This window comes from Anopheles ziemanni, chromosome 2 (genome assembly GCF_943734765.1).
Source record: "Anopheles ziemanni chromosome 2, idAnoZiCoDA_A2_x.2, whole genome shotgun sequence".
NCBI lineage: Eukaryota > Metazoa > Arthropoda > Insecta > Diptera > Culicidae > Anopheles > Anopheles ziemanni.
The window spans coordinates 1,593,280-1,609,575 of NC_080705.1; the positions used below are offsets into that span (position 1 = coordinate 1,593,280).

The 16,296-nt window shown below is 46.4% G+C and overlaps 6 protein-coding genes across 9 annotated transcripts; 2 read left to right on the plus strand and 4 right to left on the minus strand.

Moving 5' to 3' along the window:
• Positions 1–655: 655 nt before the first annotated feature.
• Positions 656–4,016, minus strand: LOC131282872 (protein aubergine). The gene is made up of 5 exons (XM_058312419.1): positions 3,641–4,016; positions 2,465–3,570; positions 2,186–2,389; positions 1,182–2,123; positions 656–1,110 (listed from the first exon to the last, which is right to left on the minus strand). Exons 1-5 carry the CDS (start codon positions 3,794–3,796, stop codon positions 846–848), a joined length of 2,673 nt encoding a protein of 890 aa, XP_058168402.1. The 5' UTR covers positions 3,797–4,016; the 3' UTR covers positions 656–845.
• Positions 4,017–4,726: 710 nt separating this feature from the next.
• On the minus strand, positions 4,727–5,893 carry LOC131283157 (large ribosomal subunit protein uL6). Of its 2 annotated transcripts, none has more exons than XM_058312736.1 (3): positions 5,848–5,893; positions 5,228–5,479; positions 4,727–5,127 (listed from the first exon to the last, which is right to left on the minus strand). In XM_058312736.1, exons 2-3 carry the CDS (start codon positions 5,466–5,468, stop codon positions 4,796–4,798), a joined length of 573 nt encoding a protein of 190 aa, XP_058168719.1. In that variant the 5' UTR covers positions 5,469–5,479; positions 5,848–5,893; the 3' UTR covers positions 4,727–4,795. The 2 variants fall into 2 exon arrangements, with proteins under 2 accessions (XP_058168719.1, XP_058168720.1); XM_058312737.1 differs by having other exon boundaries at positions 5,790–5,850.
• Positions 5,894–6,189: 296 nt separating this feature from the next.
• LOC131282343 (T-complex protein 1 subunit delta) lies at positions 6,190–12,093 on the plus strand. 3 transcript variants are annotated; one of them, XM_058311777.1, is made up of 5 exons: positions 6,190–6,452; positions 9,700–9,766; positions 10,196–10,248; positions 10,315–10,914; positions 10,992–12,093. In XM_058311777.1, exons 1-5 carry the CDS (start codon positions 6,399–6,401, stop codon positions 11,832–11,834), a joined length of 1,617 nt encoding a protein of 538 aa, XP_058167760.1. In that variant the 5' UTR covers positions 6,190–6,398; the 3' UTR covers positions 11,835–12,093. The 3 variants fall into 3 exon arrangements, with proteins under 3 accessions (XP_058167760.1, XP_058167761.1, XP_058167759.1); XM_058311776.1 differs by lacking the exon at positions 6,190–6,452 and having other exon boundaries at positions 9,542–9,766; XM_058311778.1 differs by lacking the exons at positions 9,700–9,766; positions 10,196–10,248; positions 10,315–10,914; positions 10,992–12,093 and adding an exon at positions 6,578–7,547 and having other exon boundaries at positions 6,197–6,506.
• LOC131282345 (U5 small nuclear ribonucleoprotein 40 kDa protein) lies at positions 7,545–8,817 on the minus strand. Its single transcript, XM_058311779.1, has 3 exons — positions 8,649–8,817; positions 8,454–8,583; positions 7,545–8,388 (listed from the first exon to the last, which is right to left on the minus strand). The coding sequence occupies exons 1-3, from the start codon at positions 8,763–8,765 to the stop codon at positions 7,583–7,585; spliced, it is 1,053 nt and encodes a 350-aa protein (XP_058167762.1). The 5' UTR covers positions 8,766–8,817; the 3' UTR covers positions 7,545–7,582.
• Positions 12,044–12,708, minus strand: LOC131282346 (rRNA-processing protein FCF1 homolog). Its single transcript, XM_058311780.1, has one exon. It carries the CDS (start codon positions 12,654–12,656, stop codon positions 12,102–12,104), a length of 555 nt encoding a protein of 184 aa, XP_058167763.1. The 5' UTR covers positions 12,657–12,708; the 3' UTR covers positions 12,044–12,101.
• A 375-nt stretch (positions 12,709–13,083) lies between these two features.
• On the plus strand, positions 13,084–15,897 carry LOC131283089 (thyroid receptor-interacting protein 6). Its single transcript, XM_058312653.1, has one exon. It carries the CDS (start codon positions 13,301–13,303, stop codon positions 15,167–15,169), a length of 1,869 nt encoding a protein of 622 aa, XP_058168636.1. The 5' UTR covers positions 13,084–13,300; the 3' UTR covers positions 15,170–15,897.
• The last annotated feature ends 399 nt before the right edge of the window (positions 15,898–16,296 follow it).

Consider the following 16,296-nt stretch of genomic DNA (forward strand, 5'->3'; position numbering starts at 1 on the left):
ATCTTTAGCTCGGCATAGTACAGAGTATTCAATCATAATCAAAGTAATCTTTACCGTTGTCCTAATCTAGTAATTCTTAATCCTAGCGGTACACAGCAGGGTTGAAAACTCTGGAAAAGATGAACATAAGCTAATGAAATCAATGTATAAAGAAAAGACAAAGGTACTAGGAATTTACAAAACAAACGGGCTGGGATTGAAAAAAAATATATATATAGTCCAACTGAACATTTATTCGCTGTATTTCTTCATACTTCCAGCATTGACCAGCTCTGCACCGTTGAAACGGAATATGTTCAATTTAGTTCACAATTTGAGCATGAAAGTATATCGTAAAGTAAAAAAATAATTTGATATGATTGAAACAAAATATGTTTTCACAAAGTCATTTTACTGCGCGAGAAACCTTTTCAACTAGCGTTTCATAAATCATGAATCAAAAACTAAAAAAATAAATCGCGCGACACTTAAGAAAGGTAGAAAGTTGGTAATCATTGCAAAATCATATTACTTCTATAATATTAGTTCTAAACTGCACCGATAGTTTCATCTTACAATTGCAGTTCGATCTAGAGTTCATTCCTACTGGAAAAATAGTCTCATTTCAAGGTAATCTCGATTGGGCGATTTGTAGTTTAAAAAAATGATAAATTTTGATGAAAACGCGCGTCAATTAAACTAATAAAAAGAAGGAAGAAAATTAATATTTGTTGCAGAATCCTCGTCGTTGCAACACCCTGTGCACGCTGTGCACAAACGTTGTACCTCCCTGGTCAAATATTTCTATTGCTTGGCGAGAAATATTGCTGCATGAATTATAAATGGCTCTTCTGTGTCCAATGAACCTACAGGAAAAATAGTTTCTTCTCGAGCATATTACTAGGCGACTGGTGTAGATATTGGCCAACTAGGAACGACAGTTTATGCGCATACTGGCACACGGCTGGAACACGCGTCGTACCGGACCAATTATAGTACAGGTGGCACTGTTTGTACGACAGCATTTGCAGGTGATCGATCTTCAGCCCGGAAGTATCGTAGATGACATTGTATGCCGTTGGCGAAACGGTGCCCTGCTTGACCGATTGCGATACGAGGTAGAAATCGGTGCTGTGAAGGAAAGGAGAACAGACGGGATTACTGGAGACAGTTCGTTGTGAAAGCGCTTGAAGCGACGTTACCGTTGTGGAAGGGTTACAACATTGTCAACCACGGTTCCAGGACGCGGATTGAGTCGATGGTCGAAGAACCGCGTGTTGATACGCTTGTTAACTATGAAGAATGTAAGCAGCACTTCCTGTTCTACGCCGGCGGATTTATAAATTTGACCAAGCTTTTCTACCAGCGAGCGAACCTCGTGATCGTAGATGTACTGCAGCTGACCATCACTGACACCGTCGCGGTAGAAGATGATACGCTTCGGAAGCTCGCCAAACTCTCGCCGGTACTCGTTCAACGCCTTGACCGTGTTTAGCGGGAGGTAGTTGGAAATTTCCTCTCCACTCGAGTGGTGGCTTACGGTCGAGAAGAACTTTGGTGTGCCACGATTGTCGTGGTCCAGTGTAGCCACCATGGCGCCGAACGATTTGCTTTTATCCTTGGAATCATGGCATACGTCGAACCCGATCGTCATCAGCCCGTTGAGCGGAATCTTTACCTTCCACGGGACGCCACCCAACTTACAGTTCATCTGTATGACCACTTTCGTGGCGACCGACATTAGTGTGCGCACGTTGCCACTCTTCGGGGTGATCGTCTTCTGTACCATCACCTGCGTCGGAATGGCCCGATCAACGCAGCATTTCTTTTTGATCGCCGTGTAGCGATCGTTCTTGTTGTTCGACACCACGCACATGATCATCTGCGGGTCTTTGTTGATGATGGAGTCCAGCGTGCGGACGTAGGTATTCGGACTATCGTCTGCCATGTGGACAATCTCGCAGTTGCTAATCTCAAATCGCATTCCCCGCGCTGCCGTTATCATGCAACTGAGGAAATCGTTTGCCTCTCGCTGGCATCGGATAGGGACGACAAGGTACCATCGGCTCAAGCGCACCGTGGCAAACATGGGGTTGTCGCGGAAGTGTGCTGTCCAGTCAGCATTCTCTCCCGCCTGAACACCACTGGAAAAAAGAACATGTTCATCAGAAAACGCAAAACCTTTGCTTTAAGCGCGATCCCTTACTTTGAGGTGGTGGAAAAGAAAATCATTTCCTGAGGCAACAATCTTCCCGGTAAGTCCACCAGCCTGCGATCAAGCTCCATTTGCCACACTTTGAACACATCCTGGCTTTCGGGTGACGTTTGTAGGCGTCGGTTGAATGTCTCCAGACGCTCGATACGCCTATCCGGATTCAACCGTGTGTGGTCGGCCATCGCTCTCATCATCCTACGGGGGGAACAGATAACGGAAGTTAGCTTTTGGGCCATCTTAATGCATTTGTATATCTTCTTTAACACTTACTTAAAATCGGACCGCATGGAATCAGTCAGTCCAGTCATCTGACATAGTTCGGGAACCAATGCCATCAATTCGCTGTCGCCGGACCGCGCGTCCTTCTTTTTGGCTCGGGAAAGCAGCATAGGCTGGTAGGCGTCCCGAATGCGCAGGTTGTACTTGTTCTTGTAGTAGTCTAGGAACGATATCTTGCCGTTCTTGGTGTCGAACGTACTTTCCGGTGTCGTGTCGAAGGTGATATCGTGGATGGTATATGTTTTGTTGTTGTAGCCGGTAAGTACCACACAGCCCAACACGGCCTTCCGGAAAGCATCCTTGTAGTTTCGATCGTGCCGTTGACATTCGCGCAAAATATCATAGCACGTCTGCATGCGCATCGTCTTGTGGGCTATTTCACAACAAACCATGACATCGTTTTCGTGCTGCCTGATACTGGTAATGTAACCAGGCCACAGCTCGATATGGTACTCGCGGATCGGAATTTTCGCTGCCGCATCGTACAAATTTCGGCCGACCAGCTGGAGATTCAGGCCGTTCATCGCTCGGCGCAAAATAAGGTTCAGCACCTGGATGCCCGTTTCGTCCGTCATGTCGACCACGGCGACACGAGTTACGTGCAGCTCGTACTTATCGCCGGTTCTATCGTGCTGCGAATGCAGCACCAGTTCATCGTTCGATAGTTTACTGGCACAAAATAGTTGAACGCCGTCAAAGACAAATCCGCCCAGAATCCGCTTGTGCTCGGCTACGAGCGATTGCATTAGCCGGGGGCTCGCACATGGCGGTACAAACTCAACCTGATACTGATAAAGCGTCCATTCGACGCGCTTCAACAGTTTGAAGTAGTTCGATTGCAATTGTAATGGCTGGCCGGTGGTGCCATGTTTCGAGGGTGCATCGGGGCCACGCGTACGGAGCGTATCGGCTAAAGGACGTCGGGCGCGCGGGGGACGACTCACCGAACGACCCAATCCGCTGCTGCCAGGCTGCGGTGGTTGGCCACTAAAAGATGATGGCCCCGGGATGGGAGCTGGTGCGGATGAGGTGCTTGGGGCGCTTTGGCCAGGAGGATCCCCTGGAAATGAATGTGGTGCCTGTGTCCAGGGTCGTCGCTAAAAGGCAAAAACAAAGAGTAACCCGATTAGACTTTCATGTTTTACGCCCGCGCTTGACGAAAGTTACCTCCGGCGTTTGATAGGTTGGCATTTGTGGCGGGACGCCAACCCGGATTGGTGGTGGTGGCCCTCCCCGTGCACCGTCAAATGCCGGTCGTGGAGAATTCGAACTCAACGATCCGCGAATGCGATCTCTTCCGAGCGGATCACGTCTGTCCGCCATTATACCGCTTCAATTGTGAAATAATGAAACCAAATGCATCGATTATATGCTAAGCAAGCACAATCGAAAAACGCTGTCACAGCAATAGCACCCGCTTTTCGCAGAACAACCACTGTCTGCAAAACCCGGCACAGCAGCCTGCTACTGCGATTAACCTAAATAGTCAATGGTACTTTGCAACTCCGATGTGGCCAACGAAAGATGAATTCCTGCTCAATATTTCAATGTTTATCAGAAACAGAACCCTGATAATGTGCTCAAACTCTCGAGTCGAGCGCACGCCACTTTTGGAATACTTACGCGAAGCGTCTAAAATCTTTTCTCTGTCCCGCTCTTTTAATGGCGTTTTGGCAGAATAGACACATGACAACTAACCGGTTTACGTCAGAATGCAACCGCGGTTGACATGGACGATGGTGTTTTGAAATGGAAGTTACAACACTGGTTTTACATCAAAACAATGTCCAAAATAGTCTACGCTCGCTTCCAGTCGTGCTAAGGACAAACAGGTTTCCAAACTAAATATGATCAGCTCATCATGACAATCACATTCTTTAAAAAGTCAACGTAAAAGAATATAAAACATCCTACGCATGCTTTGATGGGTACATATATGATACCACTCCATGTCGAAATCAGCACCTTTGGAAAACGATTCCGAAACAATAAAATTTGATACAAAGTTAAGATTAAATATTAATGTTCCTCAAAGTTAGGTTCACGGATATCTGTTATATGAACGATACGAAGAGTTGGACCATTTCATCTCTAATTCATACTTACCATCTCAGTCCATTTTCAGTCATTTTCTAATTCATGTTGGCATTATTGCATGATACCGATACCTTCCCAAGATTAAGATTATCTGATTTGCTTGATCCAGCACGTTATTTCATGTAGGTTTATAAAAAAAACGTCAAAACACAACAATTTGTTTCCATATCTTTCGCCGAACTTTGTTTTCTGCTTCATTCCTTGCGCTTACAACAATGTTACAATTTATTCCTCTTCCTGTACCACTGTCGTCTTCTCAGAAACGTATAGACCGTCCAAGAACTTACGGATATCCTTGTTGTGGACAGTCGTGGACTGCTGGATGAGGGCAGCGGACAGCGAAACCGCTTCGATGTCGTTGCCTTCCAAGATGAGCTCGTCCTTCTGCTTGGTGGAGTTCACGACAGTCACTCCTGCCTGCATCTTCACGCGACGGATGTGCTTCTCGCCAAGGAAGTTACGAATTTCCACCAACGAGTTGTTCTCACTGATCACGCAGTTGATCGGGAAATGGGCATGTACAGCGCGCATCTTGTACTGGAATCCCTTGGTCACACCTGCCCGGCAGAAGAGCATACAATCAAACATGTATTGTCGAATCTGTTTTGTCCACTAATCACTGATTTGGTGATTAACTTCTTTCACCTGGCTACTCACCCTTGATCATGTTCTCGATGTGCGAGCAAACGGTACGCACCGCCGCAAGCTCCTTCTTGGAGCCGAACCACTTCTCCACCCTCACCTTGTTGCGGGCCGTCTTGTAGACATCCATCGGCAGATGACGGAAGTTCTTCACAAGCTTGCCGCGGGGACCGATAACCGTCACAACGCGGGAGCGTACGTTGACCGTTACCTCCTTCGGTACGGTGACCGTCTGGTTGGAGTTTATCGTTCTCATTGTAAGCTAATCTGAAATAATGAAATGAAGATTAACCATCGTAGTGATTGGATTTACTGTAGACAAGTTCCAAGACAAAACATTTTCGATATCATCACTGTATCCGGAGAGTGCGCATCGATGTCCAAGACCCCGGTGTTACGGGGGTCTGACAGATGCTGCCCGTAGCTTGCTCGGCAACTACAATAAACGAACGAGATTGTTCGCCAAGGAAACATCTATTAAAATGCCTTCCTCACACAATCCGCCCATTTTTCACGTGGGCTGCAAGGGCCAGGATGTCGCACTATCTTCTCAGTGATGATTTTCGATCATGTTTACCTATTTTACACGTAATTTCTTTAAAAGAAACAACCAACTCGGCAATAACACTACTTACACGTTAGAGAATCAAACCGGAAAAGAACCTGACATTTCACTCCATCGGACACTCTGCGTTCCGATGACTTTTCGCCGCTTTCCTCTGAAACATCAAAGTATGCGTTTGAGAAACGCACCTCCGTTCAAAATGACTGTTTATGGCAAGTGAGTGAAATTAAAACTCCTTTTTAATCGCGGATCTTGCATGAAACTATCCTTCTTAATTTCTTTGAATTTACGGTGGAAAAAAGCAAAAGTACAATGTAAATACGAATGGTTGAAATCGAAAAAACTCATCACTATCGAAGACTCAAAATGTCACCTAATAAAAAAGCTCATCTGACAGATGGGGCAGCAGATGTGACTGGTGCAATTAATTTTTTACAGCCGCTCTGTGTGTTGTTGGTAAAATGTCCGTTCGAAGCGTACTCTTTGCAGAGCAATAGTAATTTGTGTATTTTAATGAGTTGTGTGTTGGAAAAAGACCTGCATTTCCAGTTTTAATCGCAGAGTGACGTTCTTTGTACAAATCGTTGCTAAAAGCTTTCCAAGTAAGATACCGGAATCGCCATGAGCAACACGGAGAGTACCAGCAGCGGGGATAGCAGCAAAAATGCAAAATCAGTAGAAAACCAAGATGAGTTGATTATAAAACAACAACGTGAAATTGAACAAGAAGTAAGTAATGCTCGTCACACACTGGGTTTGTAGACTTTGCTTTATGATGCGTTCTTTCTTTCGTACTACAGATTGCTCATACTAATCCGCTAGTCAGCGAGTCCCAGGAGATCTCCAGTTTAAATCAGGAATATTTGGACGATCCTATTTACATATCAAAAATTAAAGACCTCTCGTCCAAGTATCGTGCGATCAGACGCAGTCGCCCGGATGGAAACTGCTTCTTTCGTGCGTTCGCTTACGCATATCTGGAATACTTGGTACTGAACAAAAGCGAATTCCAAAAATTCTACGAGTACGCCTCGAAATCGCGGGAGCGTCTGACTGAAGCCGGCTTTCCGCCGTTCACCATCGAAGACTTTTACGAAACGTTCATGGAGGTGATAAACAAGGTGAAACCGGAAGGAGACGACACTACCAGCGCCCTGGCCGAGTTGCATAAGCTGTTCAACGAGCAAGGCTACTCCGATTACGTGGTTGTGTACCTTCGACTGATCACCTCCAGCCATCTGCAGGAGAAGGCCGATTTCTACCAGAATTTCATCGACGGCAACATTACTATCGTTGAATTTTGCCATCAGGAGGTCGAACCAATGTACAAAGAGTCGGATCACATTCACATCATTGCGATCTGCTCGGCCCTGGATGCCGGTGTCCGGGTTGAGTATATGGACAGGGGCGATGGAAACCAGGTAATTGCACACGATTTTCCGGACGGAATCAAACCGAACGTTTACTTGCTGTACCGTCCGGGCCATTACGATATTTTGTACCCGAATCAGTCGTAAAGTTCGCGGAAACTGCCGCGAGCCCATCTGGGTGTATTTTTGCTGCACCACGCTCGTTGAGCGAATGAAGCAAAATAGAGCATGAGAATACCTACAATAATACCAACAAAAGTCTCGTTCAGTATGTACGTTTATGATTTGCGCATCCTTGGATTATTCAATATTTCTATGATACTTGCACTCTACTCATCATAAATATATACGACTCAAGTGAAATAAATGAAGCTACGCATTGAGATTCATTTTCCCTCTACGCCTCTGTGTTTTATTTGTAAAATTAGGACTTTGTTAAGCATCGATTTCTCCAAGATACAACGTTTTATCGCTTGAACCAGACACGATTATCGGTTCGTTAGGATGGAAATCGACATCGTTGACGCTTCCGTTGTGCCCCGGTAGTTTATACAGGATCCGCCTGGAAGTGGTGTCCCAAATGTACACGAATCTGTCCGCAGAACCTGCACTGATTCTCAGCCCGTCTGGAGACCAGGCGCAGCGTAACAGATTCTTTTCGAAATTATGCTGATGACCCGAAAATATCTTGACGCAGCGTTCGCCGGGAACATATGGTCGGATGTCCCAAATGCGCAGCGTGTTGTCCATGGAATTGCTGAGCACGTACGATCCATCCGGTGATAGCGATAAGCCCGTAACGGTGTCCGAGTGACCGCGGAGACGGTAAAGAATTTCCTTCTTGCGTATGTCCCATACCTTAATTTCGTTGTCGATGCCACCGGAGATTACCTGCTCGGCTGTGTCATTGAAACATACCGCCGTAACTTGATAACTGTTGTCAAACGTGCTTATAACGTGCCGTTTGCGTGCATCCCAGATTTTAATCGAAGAATCGTCCGACCCAGATACAATCAATGTCGGTCCGCGGCGTGCGCCACTGCAGCTGTTGACGAAGTGCGTGTGTCCTTTTAACTTTCGGACACGAGTGCACGTTGGCACATCCCACACTCCGACCACCTTATCGGTGGCACAAGTGTAAATGTTGGATCCATCAGGAGAAAAATGAGCCTCCATCACTGCCCCGGAATGGCCACTTAGAACACCTACATTTTCGCATTCGTCATACACTTTCCAGAGAACTAAAATTCAAGAAAACGCCGGATTAACAAGAGAAGTTCGTGGGTTTCATTCGCTGGTTGCTTACAAATTTGCCGATCAAATCCGGTGGACATAAGATGTTCTCCTTCCGGGTGAAACTCGGTGGAAAAGATCTCCCCACCGTGCCCTTCAAGTAGCATTATTGGCCCAAGCAGGCCGGATGTTCTTTCAACATTCTGAAACCATGAAATGAAATGAAATGAAAATGATTTCGAATGCAGGATTACCACTCAAGCATTACCTGCTCTAGAAGTTGTTTATCTTTCGCCGTGTATGCAACGATATCGGTACGGGTTTTCTTTGCATTGTTCACTGGAACTAGTGCATCTGAAGGGCGCTTGACTGCAGTTGTACTCATTTTGATCTGATGAGCTGTTTTACGAATCCGAATTATGTTCTTCGGATGCTATTGATTTCTTCTTCTTCTTCTTCTTTCGATATGCGAGTCGGGGTATATCCTCCTACGCTAAGTCGAACAATTTGTTCCCTTACACGTAATCAGAGGCGTACCAACTCTGTCCGAACTCCTATGAAGGGGCTCGTCCTTTAGGACCGGCTATAATAGCCATATGTCCACCCGCCGTCCACGGGAGGGATAATTCCTTCCGTTGTCAGGACACAAGAACTCGTGGTCCGCTTGATTGTCTCAAACGGCACGAGATGTGCGGCAGCTAGGATTTGTCTGACCTGAGCTCCAGCTCGGCGTCACCACGCGGTCGTGCCGTAACCTTACTTTTCCGCTAACCCTTTCAGGAAACTTATGCACTGCTAACATCCGCTCTGATGCACTACCGAACTAGAACTGGTGCTATTGATTTAGTTTTGTTGAACGTTCAGTCCGGCAAGGCGTCCTAAACTTTGTTATGACAGCACTGGATCAAAAGTTGTCATTATATGACGATGCCATAATATGTGAACAGGTATTTTTACGATTACGCTGATAATATGTCTATTGGGATTGATAGTATGGTATAGATAAATTCCCTAAATACACCTGCTGCTTGTGTACTATATGTTGTAGATTAATAAAGAATAAATAATTTTATAATAATCTAGTTTCTTCCATAAAACACTGAACTGTCAAATCGAGCCTGTCGTTCTTGATTATTCGATGACACAAAGTCTTCATCCAGAAGAGCCGATCGCACGCTTTCTGTGTTCTGTAGTGCAGTGCAGTTTTCTGTGAATTTAACACAGAATCGACCAATATTCTCGATCAATTTGTTTGAAAACGTGAAATTCCCAGCTCAACGATGGTCGTCAAGCCGAACATGGTCGCCAAAAAGCCGCAGGGCCTGGCTTACAAGGACAAAAGCAAACCGGCTGACATCCGCTTGAGCAACATCAATGCTGCCAAAGGTGGGTGTATTGCAGTGAAGAGATGTAGAATCGTAAAATTATGTGACCACTGCAAAGAAAAGCCTCACGTGCTTGGTCTTTGAATTGTCTTTTTCGACCATCGATTGCGCATGAAACTATATCTTGGGAAATGTTGATGATTTTTTCACGAACTTAGAATCTTGTTCATATTTGCTCCAAAGCCTTAACAGAACTTTTCAAGTGAACATACTTTTTCACATAATAGTTTCCTTTTATCAATGGAAAATGATAATAAGATGTCTAATTGTCCCTTGAATCGAGAGATACTTGTATGAACGGCAACAATGGTTTGTAAAACTTTGTGCCAAATTTAGTATACAGTTACATCCACATAACCTCAATGTTGTGAGTCATATGATGTTCGTTTCTGCCGGCAGACGATTAATGTATGTATTTTTCTCTATTCAGCCGTGTCGGATGCGATCCGCACCAGTCTGGGTCCTCGTGGAATGGATAAAATGGTAAGGAGTCTTCATTCATATCGTCAGTTTGTTTCTCTTGTTAAGTGTAGTTTTCATAAATTGTAGATCCAAGCCTCGAACGGTGAAGTCACGATTACCAACGACGGTGCTACGATTCTGAAACAGATGAATGTGATCCACCCGGCCGCAAAAATGTTGGTCGAACTGTCCCGTGCACAGGACGTCGAGGCCGGCGATGGCACCACATCCGTCGTTGTGGTGGCCGGCGCTCTTCTTGAAGCGGTCGAAAAGCTCTTGCAGATGGGTATCCACCCCACGGCCATCTCGGAAGCGTTCCAACGCTGCTCGGCCAAGGCTGTGGACATTCTGACCGAAATGTCGCGCCCCATAGAGTTGAATGATCGCGAGTCACTGGTCAAGAGCGCATCGACGTCGCTCAACTCGAAAGTTGTTTCGCAGCATAGCAGCATGCTTGCCCCGCTCGCAGTCGATGCTGTGTTGAAAGTTACCGAGCCGAACGCACAGGGATCCGTGGATCTGAAGAACATTAAAATTATTCGCAGCCTTGGCGGTACCATTGAGGACACGGAGCTGATTGATGGGTTGGTGTTCACACAACGATCGTCGGGCGTGAACGGTCCCAAGCGAGTGGAGAAAGCTAAAATTGGTCTCATTCAATTCTGCATTTCTGCTCCCAAGACGGACGTAAGTTTCATATGAATGAATTGGTTGAGTCATATGCAGCAATGCTTATGTTATTTGAACTTATTTCTTATTTGCAGATGGATCATAGCGTAATCGTATCGGACTATGCCGCGATGGATCGCGTACTTAAGGAGGAACGTGCGTACATTCTGAACATCGTGAAGCAGATTAAAAAGTCTGGTTGCAACGTCTTGCTGGTACAGAAGTCGATCCTTCGCGATGCCGTTTCCGATCTGGCTCAGCATTTCCTGGACAAAATCAAGGTCATGGTTGTGAAGGATATCGAGCGTGAGGACATTGAATTTGTCTGCAAGACACTTAAGTGCCGCCCAATTGCATCGCTGGATCATTTCGTCGCCGAAAGTTTGGTAAACGCCGATCTGGTGGAGGAAGTGGCCAGTGGCTCGACAAAATTCGTCAAAGTGACTGGCATTCAAAACATGGGCCAAACGGTGTCGATTGTTGTTCGTGGATCGAACAAACTGGTCCTGGAGGAAGCTGACCGTTCGCTGCACGATGCTCTCTGCGTCATCCGGTGTTTGGTCAAGAAACGTGCACTGATTGCCGGTGGTGGTGCCCCAGAAATTGAGATGGCACTTCAGCTGGCCGCGTACGCTCAAACACAGCAAGGTGTGGATGCATATTGCTTCCGCGCTTTTGCCAATGCGCTTGAGGTGATTCCTTCTACCTTGGCGGAAAATGCAGGACTAAACCCTATTGCTACCGTTACGGAGCTTCGCAACCGTCACGCCCAAGGCGAGAAGAATGCGGGAATTAACGTACGTAAGGGAGCAATCACGGACATTCTGGCGGAGAACGTGGTGCAGCCGCTCTTGGTCTCCATTTCATCGATAACGCTGGCGTCTGAGACGGTTCGTTCCATTTTGAAAATAGACGACATCATTAACACCATGCAGTAGATGCGCGGGTCCAGCTTTGAGCAACGGAAGGAAGCATCTATTTGAATCGCATTATTAACTCCGTGATTGCTGCATACACATTTTCACACCAAACTCACCATTCGCCGCGTCCTAACTCGCTGCTACTAACTCAACTTCGCACCTACACATTAGTTTCTTTGAAATGCGATACCTTTTCATTTGCAAAGGAAACATCGAACACATCAATCGATTGTTTGTAATGTTTGTATTCTCTTAATAAACGAAAAAATAAGTATTAGCAACGTGTTATTTCTTTGCTATCGGTTCGAACGCATCCGGCATCCGTTCGATGACATATCGGTTCAGAGCGACGTTCATAATCGGCACGCCGGGTATTTTACGGATGCGCCGTTTTAGATCCTTATCGTTTGTTGCTACGATGTAGCATTTGTGCTGTGTAACTCGCTGCACGAGACAATCGTCCGCATACGTTCCCTTGTGCATGCAGTGTAGCCGTTCGAAACGAGGATCTTTTATGATCCTCAGCGCCAATTTGTACTTCGATCCTAGCTTTTCGAGCTCGGCTTCGACACAGTCTGTTATGTACGGGATGCACTTCGCGTACAGGCAGTCCATCATCGTTTTGATTATGTCCAGTTTGTTCTTTATACTGAAGTTGACAAAGTTGGTATCCACGAGCACGTGATACGGCGGTCCTAGTTGGGTGTTGTACTGGAAGAACATTGCTGAACTGCCCTGCGGTCTATCGATCACCTTCGGCTCATCGCTGTTTGATTTCTTTTTGGTCTTCGCTTTACTTCGATCTTCAGCTTTCAGCCGGTTGTCGCTGGCTTTGATCATTCTCTTAGCTAACGAAGTTCGTTGCTGTTGCAATCTTTTCAACTGCTTCTGTTTACCCTATTATGACCAGAAGAAGTAAAACTGTATTTCTGAATCCAAATGAAGCGGATAACATGTGCACTTACCATTTTAATTTGCTTTGAAAACGAAAACGAATGAGAATGTAAATAAGCACGAAATAAACATGTGCCGACTGCAGGTTTGTTGTGACATTACATAGTCAAGGTTCTTGAATTGCAAGGTACGCTACTATCGCAGTTTATAGCAACTTGACATTGGGACGTATGACCACAACGTCAGTCCAATTGCAGTCTTCAACTCTGTTTATAGGGGTTCTTGTAGCCGTCATTCCCCATAAACACCCCAGGACTATTTACACTTGCCAAGGAGGAAAAAAAGTAAAAGCAATTGCACTTTTTGATAAATACACACACTGGGTACTTCTTTCTTTGCAGTACCACCTCGCCAAGTATTCGTCATCAAGTGCGGAAGTGTGATTAATCATCCACCGAGAGTTGCAGAAACTAGTTTGCAGAGTGTTCATATCGAGTGGATGTTCATTGTTGCTGTGCAAAACGCAGTTCGTTCACAGACAGGGGTGCGGCACGGATTACAAAATTGCTGATTAGTCGAGAAACACCGTAATGGAAAATTTGAAAGAGCAATTTCCTGCTTACAACGCAGTGCTGAGGCAGCCAAATGGACAGCCCAAACCGTACCACAGCACTGGACTGCCCGATTGTCCACCGAATGGGGCGGGAATACCGGGCATGGTGATGATCGGGAAGAAAAGTGGCCCCGCTGTTCCGCCGAAACCGAGGAAAAACTCGCAGCAACAAGTTCCTCCACAGGTTCCGAAAAGTTCCAACGTAAAGCAGTACTGCGAGCCCTCGTTTTCTACCGTGCTCGAAGGTCAGGCCAGCAACCTTGACGAACATGCGTACACAAACGTAGGCGGCGCTGAACGAGACGGTGCCGCGGTTCCCGGTGGTAAGCTGGGAGCGCGCAAGGTTACCCTTGACGATGCCCTCGAGTTGCAGCACGTAAAAGAGGCACTCGAGCACCACAAGCGAACCTTGGAGGCGAATCGCGCAAAGTCACACCAGGGTGGGCCCGAGCCCCACGGCACGGTTTACGAAAACACCCATGCCTCACCGTACCCCGGTGCCTATGGGTCGGATGCAACATATTCCAACATTCCAGGAGGGGCTCGTGGTGGCCAGCCCGTTATGAAGAACAACGATGGTCTGATTTACAGCAACATAATGCACAGCAACAACGGTGTTCCAGCGAAAGCGTTCCCGCAACGGCAAATATCGGAGGAGTTGCCACCTCCGCCACCGCAAGATATGCCACCGTTGCAAATAACGATGAATGCATTGAACTTGGAGGATAATGACGACGAGTTTCCACCGCCACCGAGTCCGGTAAGTTCGTCGTACAGTGAGCTCCGTCGGGCCACAGATCCTCCGTCCCACATAGGAAGGCAGCCGCAGCCAACCTACACGATGGTGGGTCCTGGTGCTAGCGGTGGCGGAAACGTTGGAGCTCCGGGAGGACAAACTTACAGCAACATGGCACCGGGAAGCCAAATCTATGCCAACAACATGCACCACCAGTCTCTGTACGGGACGTATGGTATGAGTTCACAGGGTTCGACGACGTACGAATCGATCTACGAACCGATAAACCCGCGCCCTCCGAGCCAAATGTCCGCCCGATCGAACTACTCGCTCTACGCACCGTACGTAAATTCGCACGGAATCAACAGCCCCAACGATAGCATTATCACGAGCGCCTCCCAACAGCAGCACCGTGGTGGAGGCGGTTCCGGCGGTATGAACAAGGAAACGGAAGTGGACACCCTTACGGATTTGTTGGTGCAGTCGATCCAGGACACCGACTCATTCGGAACATGCGTTAAGTGTGGCGAACGTGTGGTGGGCGAGAAGACGGGCTGTACGGCGATGGACAAAATCTATCACATCGCTTGTTTCACGTGCCAGCAGTGTCAGATTAATTTGCAGGGAAAACCATTTTACGCGCTCGATGGAAAGCCGTACTGCGAGGAAGACTACCTCAACACGCTGGAGAAATGTTCCGTCTGTCTGAAGCCGATCCTCGAACGCATCCTGCGTGCCACCGGAAAACCGTACCATCCGCAATGCTTCACGTGCATCGTTTGCGGCAAATCGCTCGACGGCATTCCGTTCACCGTGGATGCAACGAACCAGATACACTGCATCGACGATTTCCACAAGAAGTTCGCACCACGATGCTGCGTCTGCAAGCTGCCAATAATGCCCGAACCGGGCGAAGATGAGACGGTCCGCGTGGTGGCACTCGATCGTAGCTTCCACATCAACTGCTACAAGTGTGAAGACTGCGGGCTGTTGCTCTCATCGGAAGCGGAAGGACGCGGCTGCTACCCACTGGATGATCATATTCTCTGCAAAAGCTGCAACGCAAAGCGTGTCCAGGCCCTCACTAGCCATATGACGACTGAGCTGTAAACAGATTTCCCTATTGCGGCTTCTCGCAAAAACTGAAGCAATTTCGTAACGCATACCGTACTTAGGGCGCCCGTGTTCCGGAGAGCGGAACAAACGTAGCGCGTGGCTGCTAGATCCGTGGCAATTGGTATAGTGTAGGAAAAAGAAAACAAAAACGATAGTCAAATTTATTGCACAAAAACGAATAGCTTTTAACCGCACGAACGGCACGCATTCGCTGCGCATCGCGCTTTCATTCATTCCATTTCGGTAGAGAGAAACACTTTAAGCTTTTTAACGTTATATTTATAGAATGTATCTGATACCTTACCGTTAGAATTAAGCAAACGATGGGAGAGTTGGTTTTTAACCAGATTTATTGCTCTAATTACCAGAATAGAAAGGGGTTTAGCATCTAGATAAAGATACGCGTGATTTGTTATTGTACTACCAGGGCGGACGGACAAAAAGGACGCACAATACTTGCATTTACATTCCTCTTCGCTGTCCGTAGACTAAAACTTTCCACTACATTGCATTTGCGGAGACAATAGGGGTTCACATTCCATATATTCACTCTTAAAAAAAACGTTGTCCATTCGGAACGAGTTGATGATAGGAAAACAAATCTTTAATATACCGATAAAAAGGTAATCATCAGCATGGAACTAGCATTATTGCATGTGTCAAACGTAATGTTGAATTTTGTATGTTTGTCGTGGATTCAAATAAACCGTACAGAAAAATACCTGTTAAGCTTGATTATTGTATTCAAAGGGAATGATTGCGTGAGAATAACTGATTAGCCTAAATGTTTCTATATCTTCATTTGCCAAGACACCCACAAGCCTAAAACGCTTAGGTTATGATAGGATAGGCTAAACTTTTGTTTTAAAGTTAAAAAACGATATCGTCCTATGTGTATGAAATGTTTTATTTACTGAAGCATGTGTCTCTTTCGACAGCATTATGCTGACCCTTTTTAACATTTCACCCTCCACCCTCCATATGCTAAACTTTGCCATCCTTTTACATACATCGAAGGGGTTAGCTCTTGCGGCGAGTATTCCGACAACCCTTCGACCGAAAGGGGTGGTTTTTTAGGTTTAGACAGTTGGTCCCGGTTGCGGGGTTGTACATAAGGCTCG

Coding starts and splice junctions, on each gene's coding strand:
- LOC131283089 (XM_058312653.1), top strand. CDS start 13,301: ATGGAAAATTTGAAAGAGCAATTTCCTGCTTACAACGCAGTGCTGAGG.
- LOC131282345 (XM_058311779.1), bottom strand. CDS start 8,765: ATGAGTACAACTGCAGTCAAGCGCCCTTCAGATGCACTAGTTCCAGTG. Junction 8,584..8,648: donor ATAAACAACTTCTAGAGCAG/GTAATGCTTGAG, acceptor TCATGGTTTCAG/AATGTTGAAAGAACATCCGG. Junction 8,389..8,453: donor CGGATTTGATCGGCAAATTT/GTAAGCAACCAG, acceptor CTTGAATTTTAG/TTCTCTGGAAAGTGTATGAC.
- LOC131282346 (XM_058311780.1), bottom strand. CDS start 12,656: ATGATCAAAGCCAGCGACAACCGGCTGAAAGCTGAAGATCGAAGTAAA.
- LOC131282872 (XM_058312419.1), bottom strand. CDS start 3,796: ATGGCGGACAGACGTGATCCGCTCGGAAGAGATCGCATTCGCGGATCG. Junction 2,390..2,464: donor TCCATGCGGTCCGATTTTAA/GTAAGTGTTAAA, acceptor TTCCCCCCGTAG/GATGATGAGAGCGATGGCCG. Junction 2,124..2,185: donor TTCTTTTCCACCACCTCAAA/GTAAGGGATCGC, acceptor TCTTTTTTCCAG/TGGTGTTCAGGCGGGAGAGA.
- LOC131283157 (XM_058312736.1), bottom strand. CDS start 5,468: ATGAGAACGATAAACTCCAACCAGACGGTCACCGTACCGAAGGAGGTA. Junction 5,128..5,227: donor CATCGAGAACATGATCAAGG/GTGAGTAGCCAG, acceptor TCTGCCGGGCAG/GTGTGACCAAGGGATTCCAG.
- LOC131282343 (XM_058311777.1), top strand. CDS start 6,399: ATGAGCAACACGGAGAGTACCAGCAGCGGGGATAGCAGCAAAAATGCA. Junction 10,249..10,314: donor CTCGTGGAATGGATAAAATG/GTAAGGAGTCTT, acceptor CATAAATTGTAG/ATCCAAGCCTCGAACGGTGA. Junction 10,915..10,991: donor TTTCTGCTCCCAAGACGGAC/GTAAGTTTCATA, acceptor TCTTATTTGCAG/ATGGATCATAGCGTAATCGT.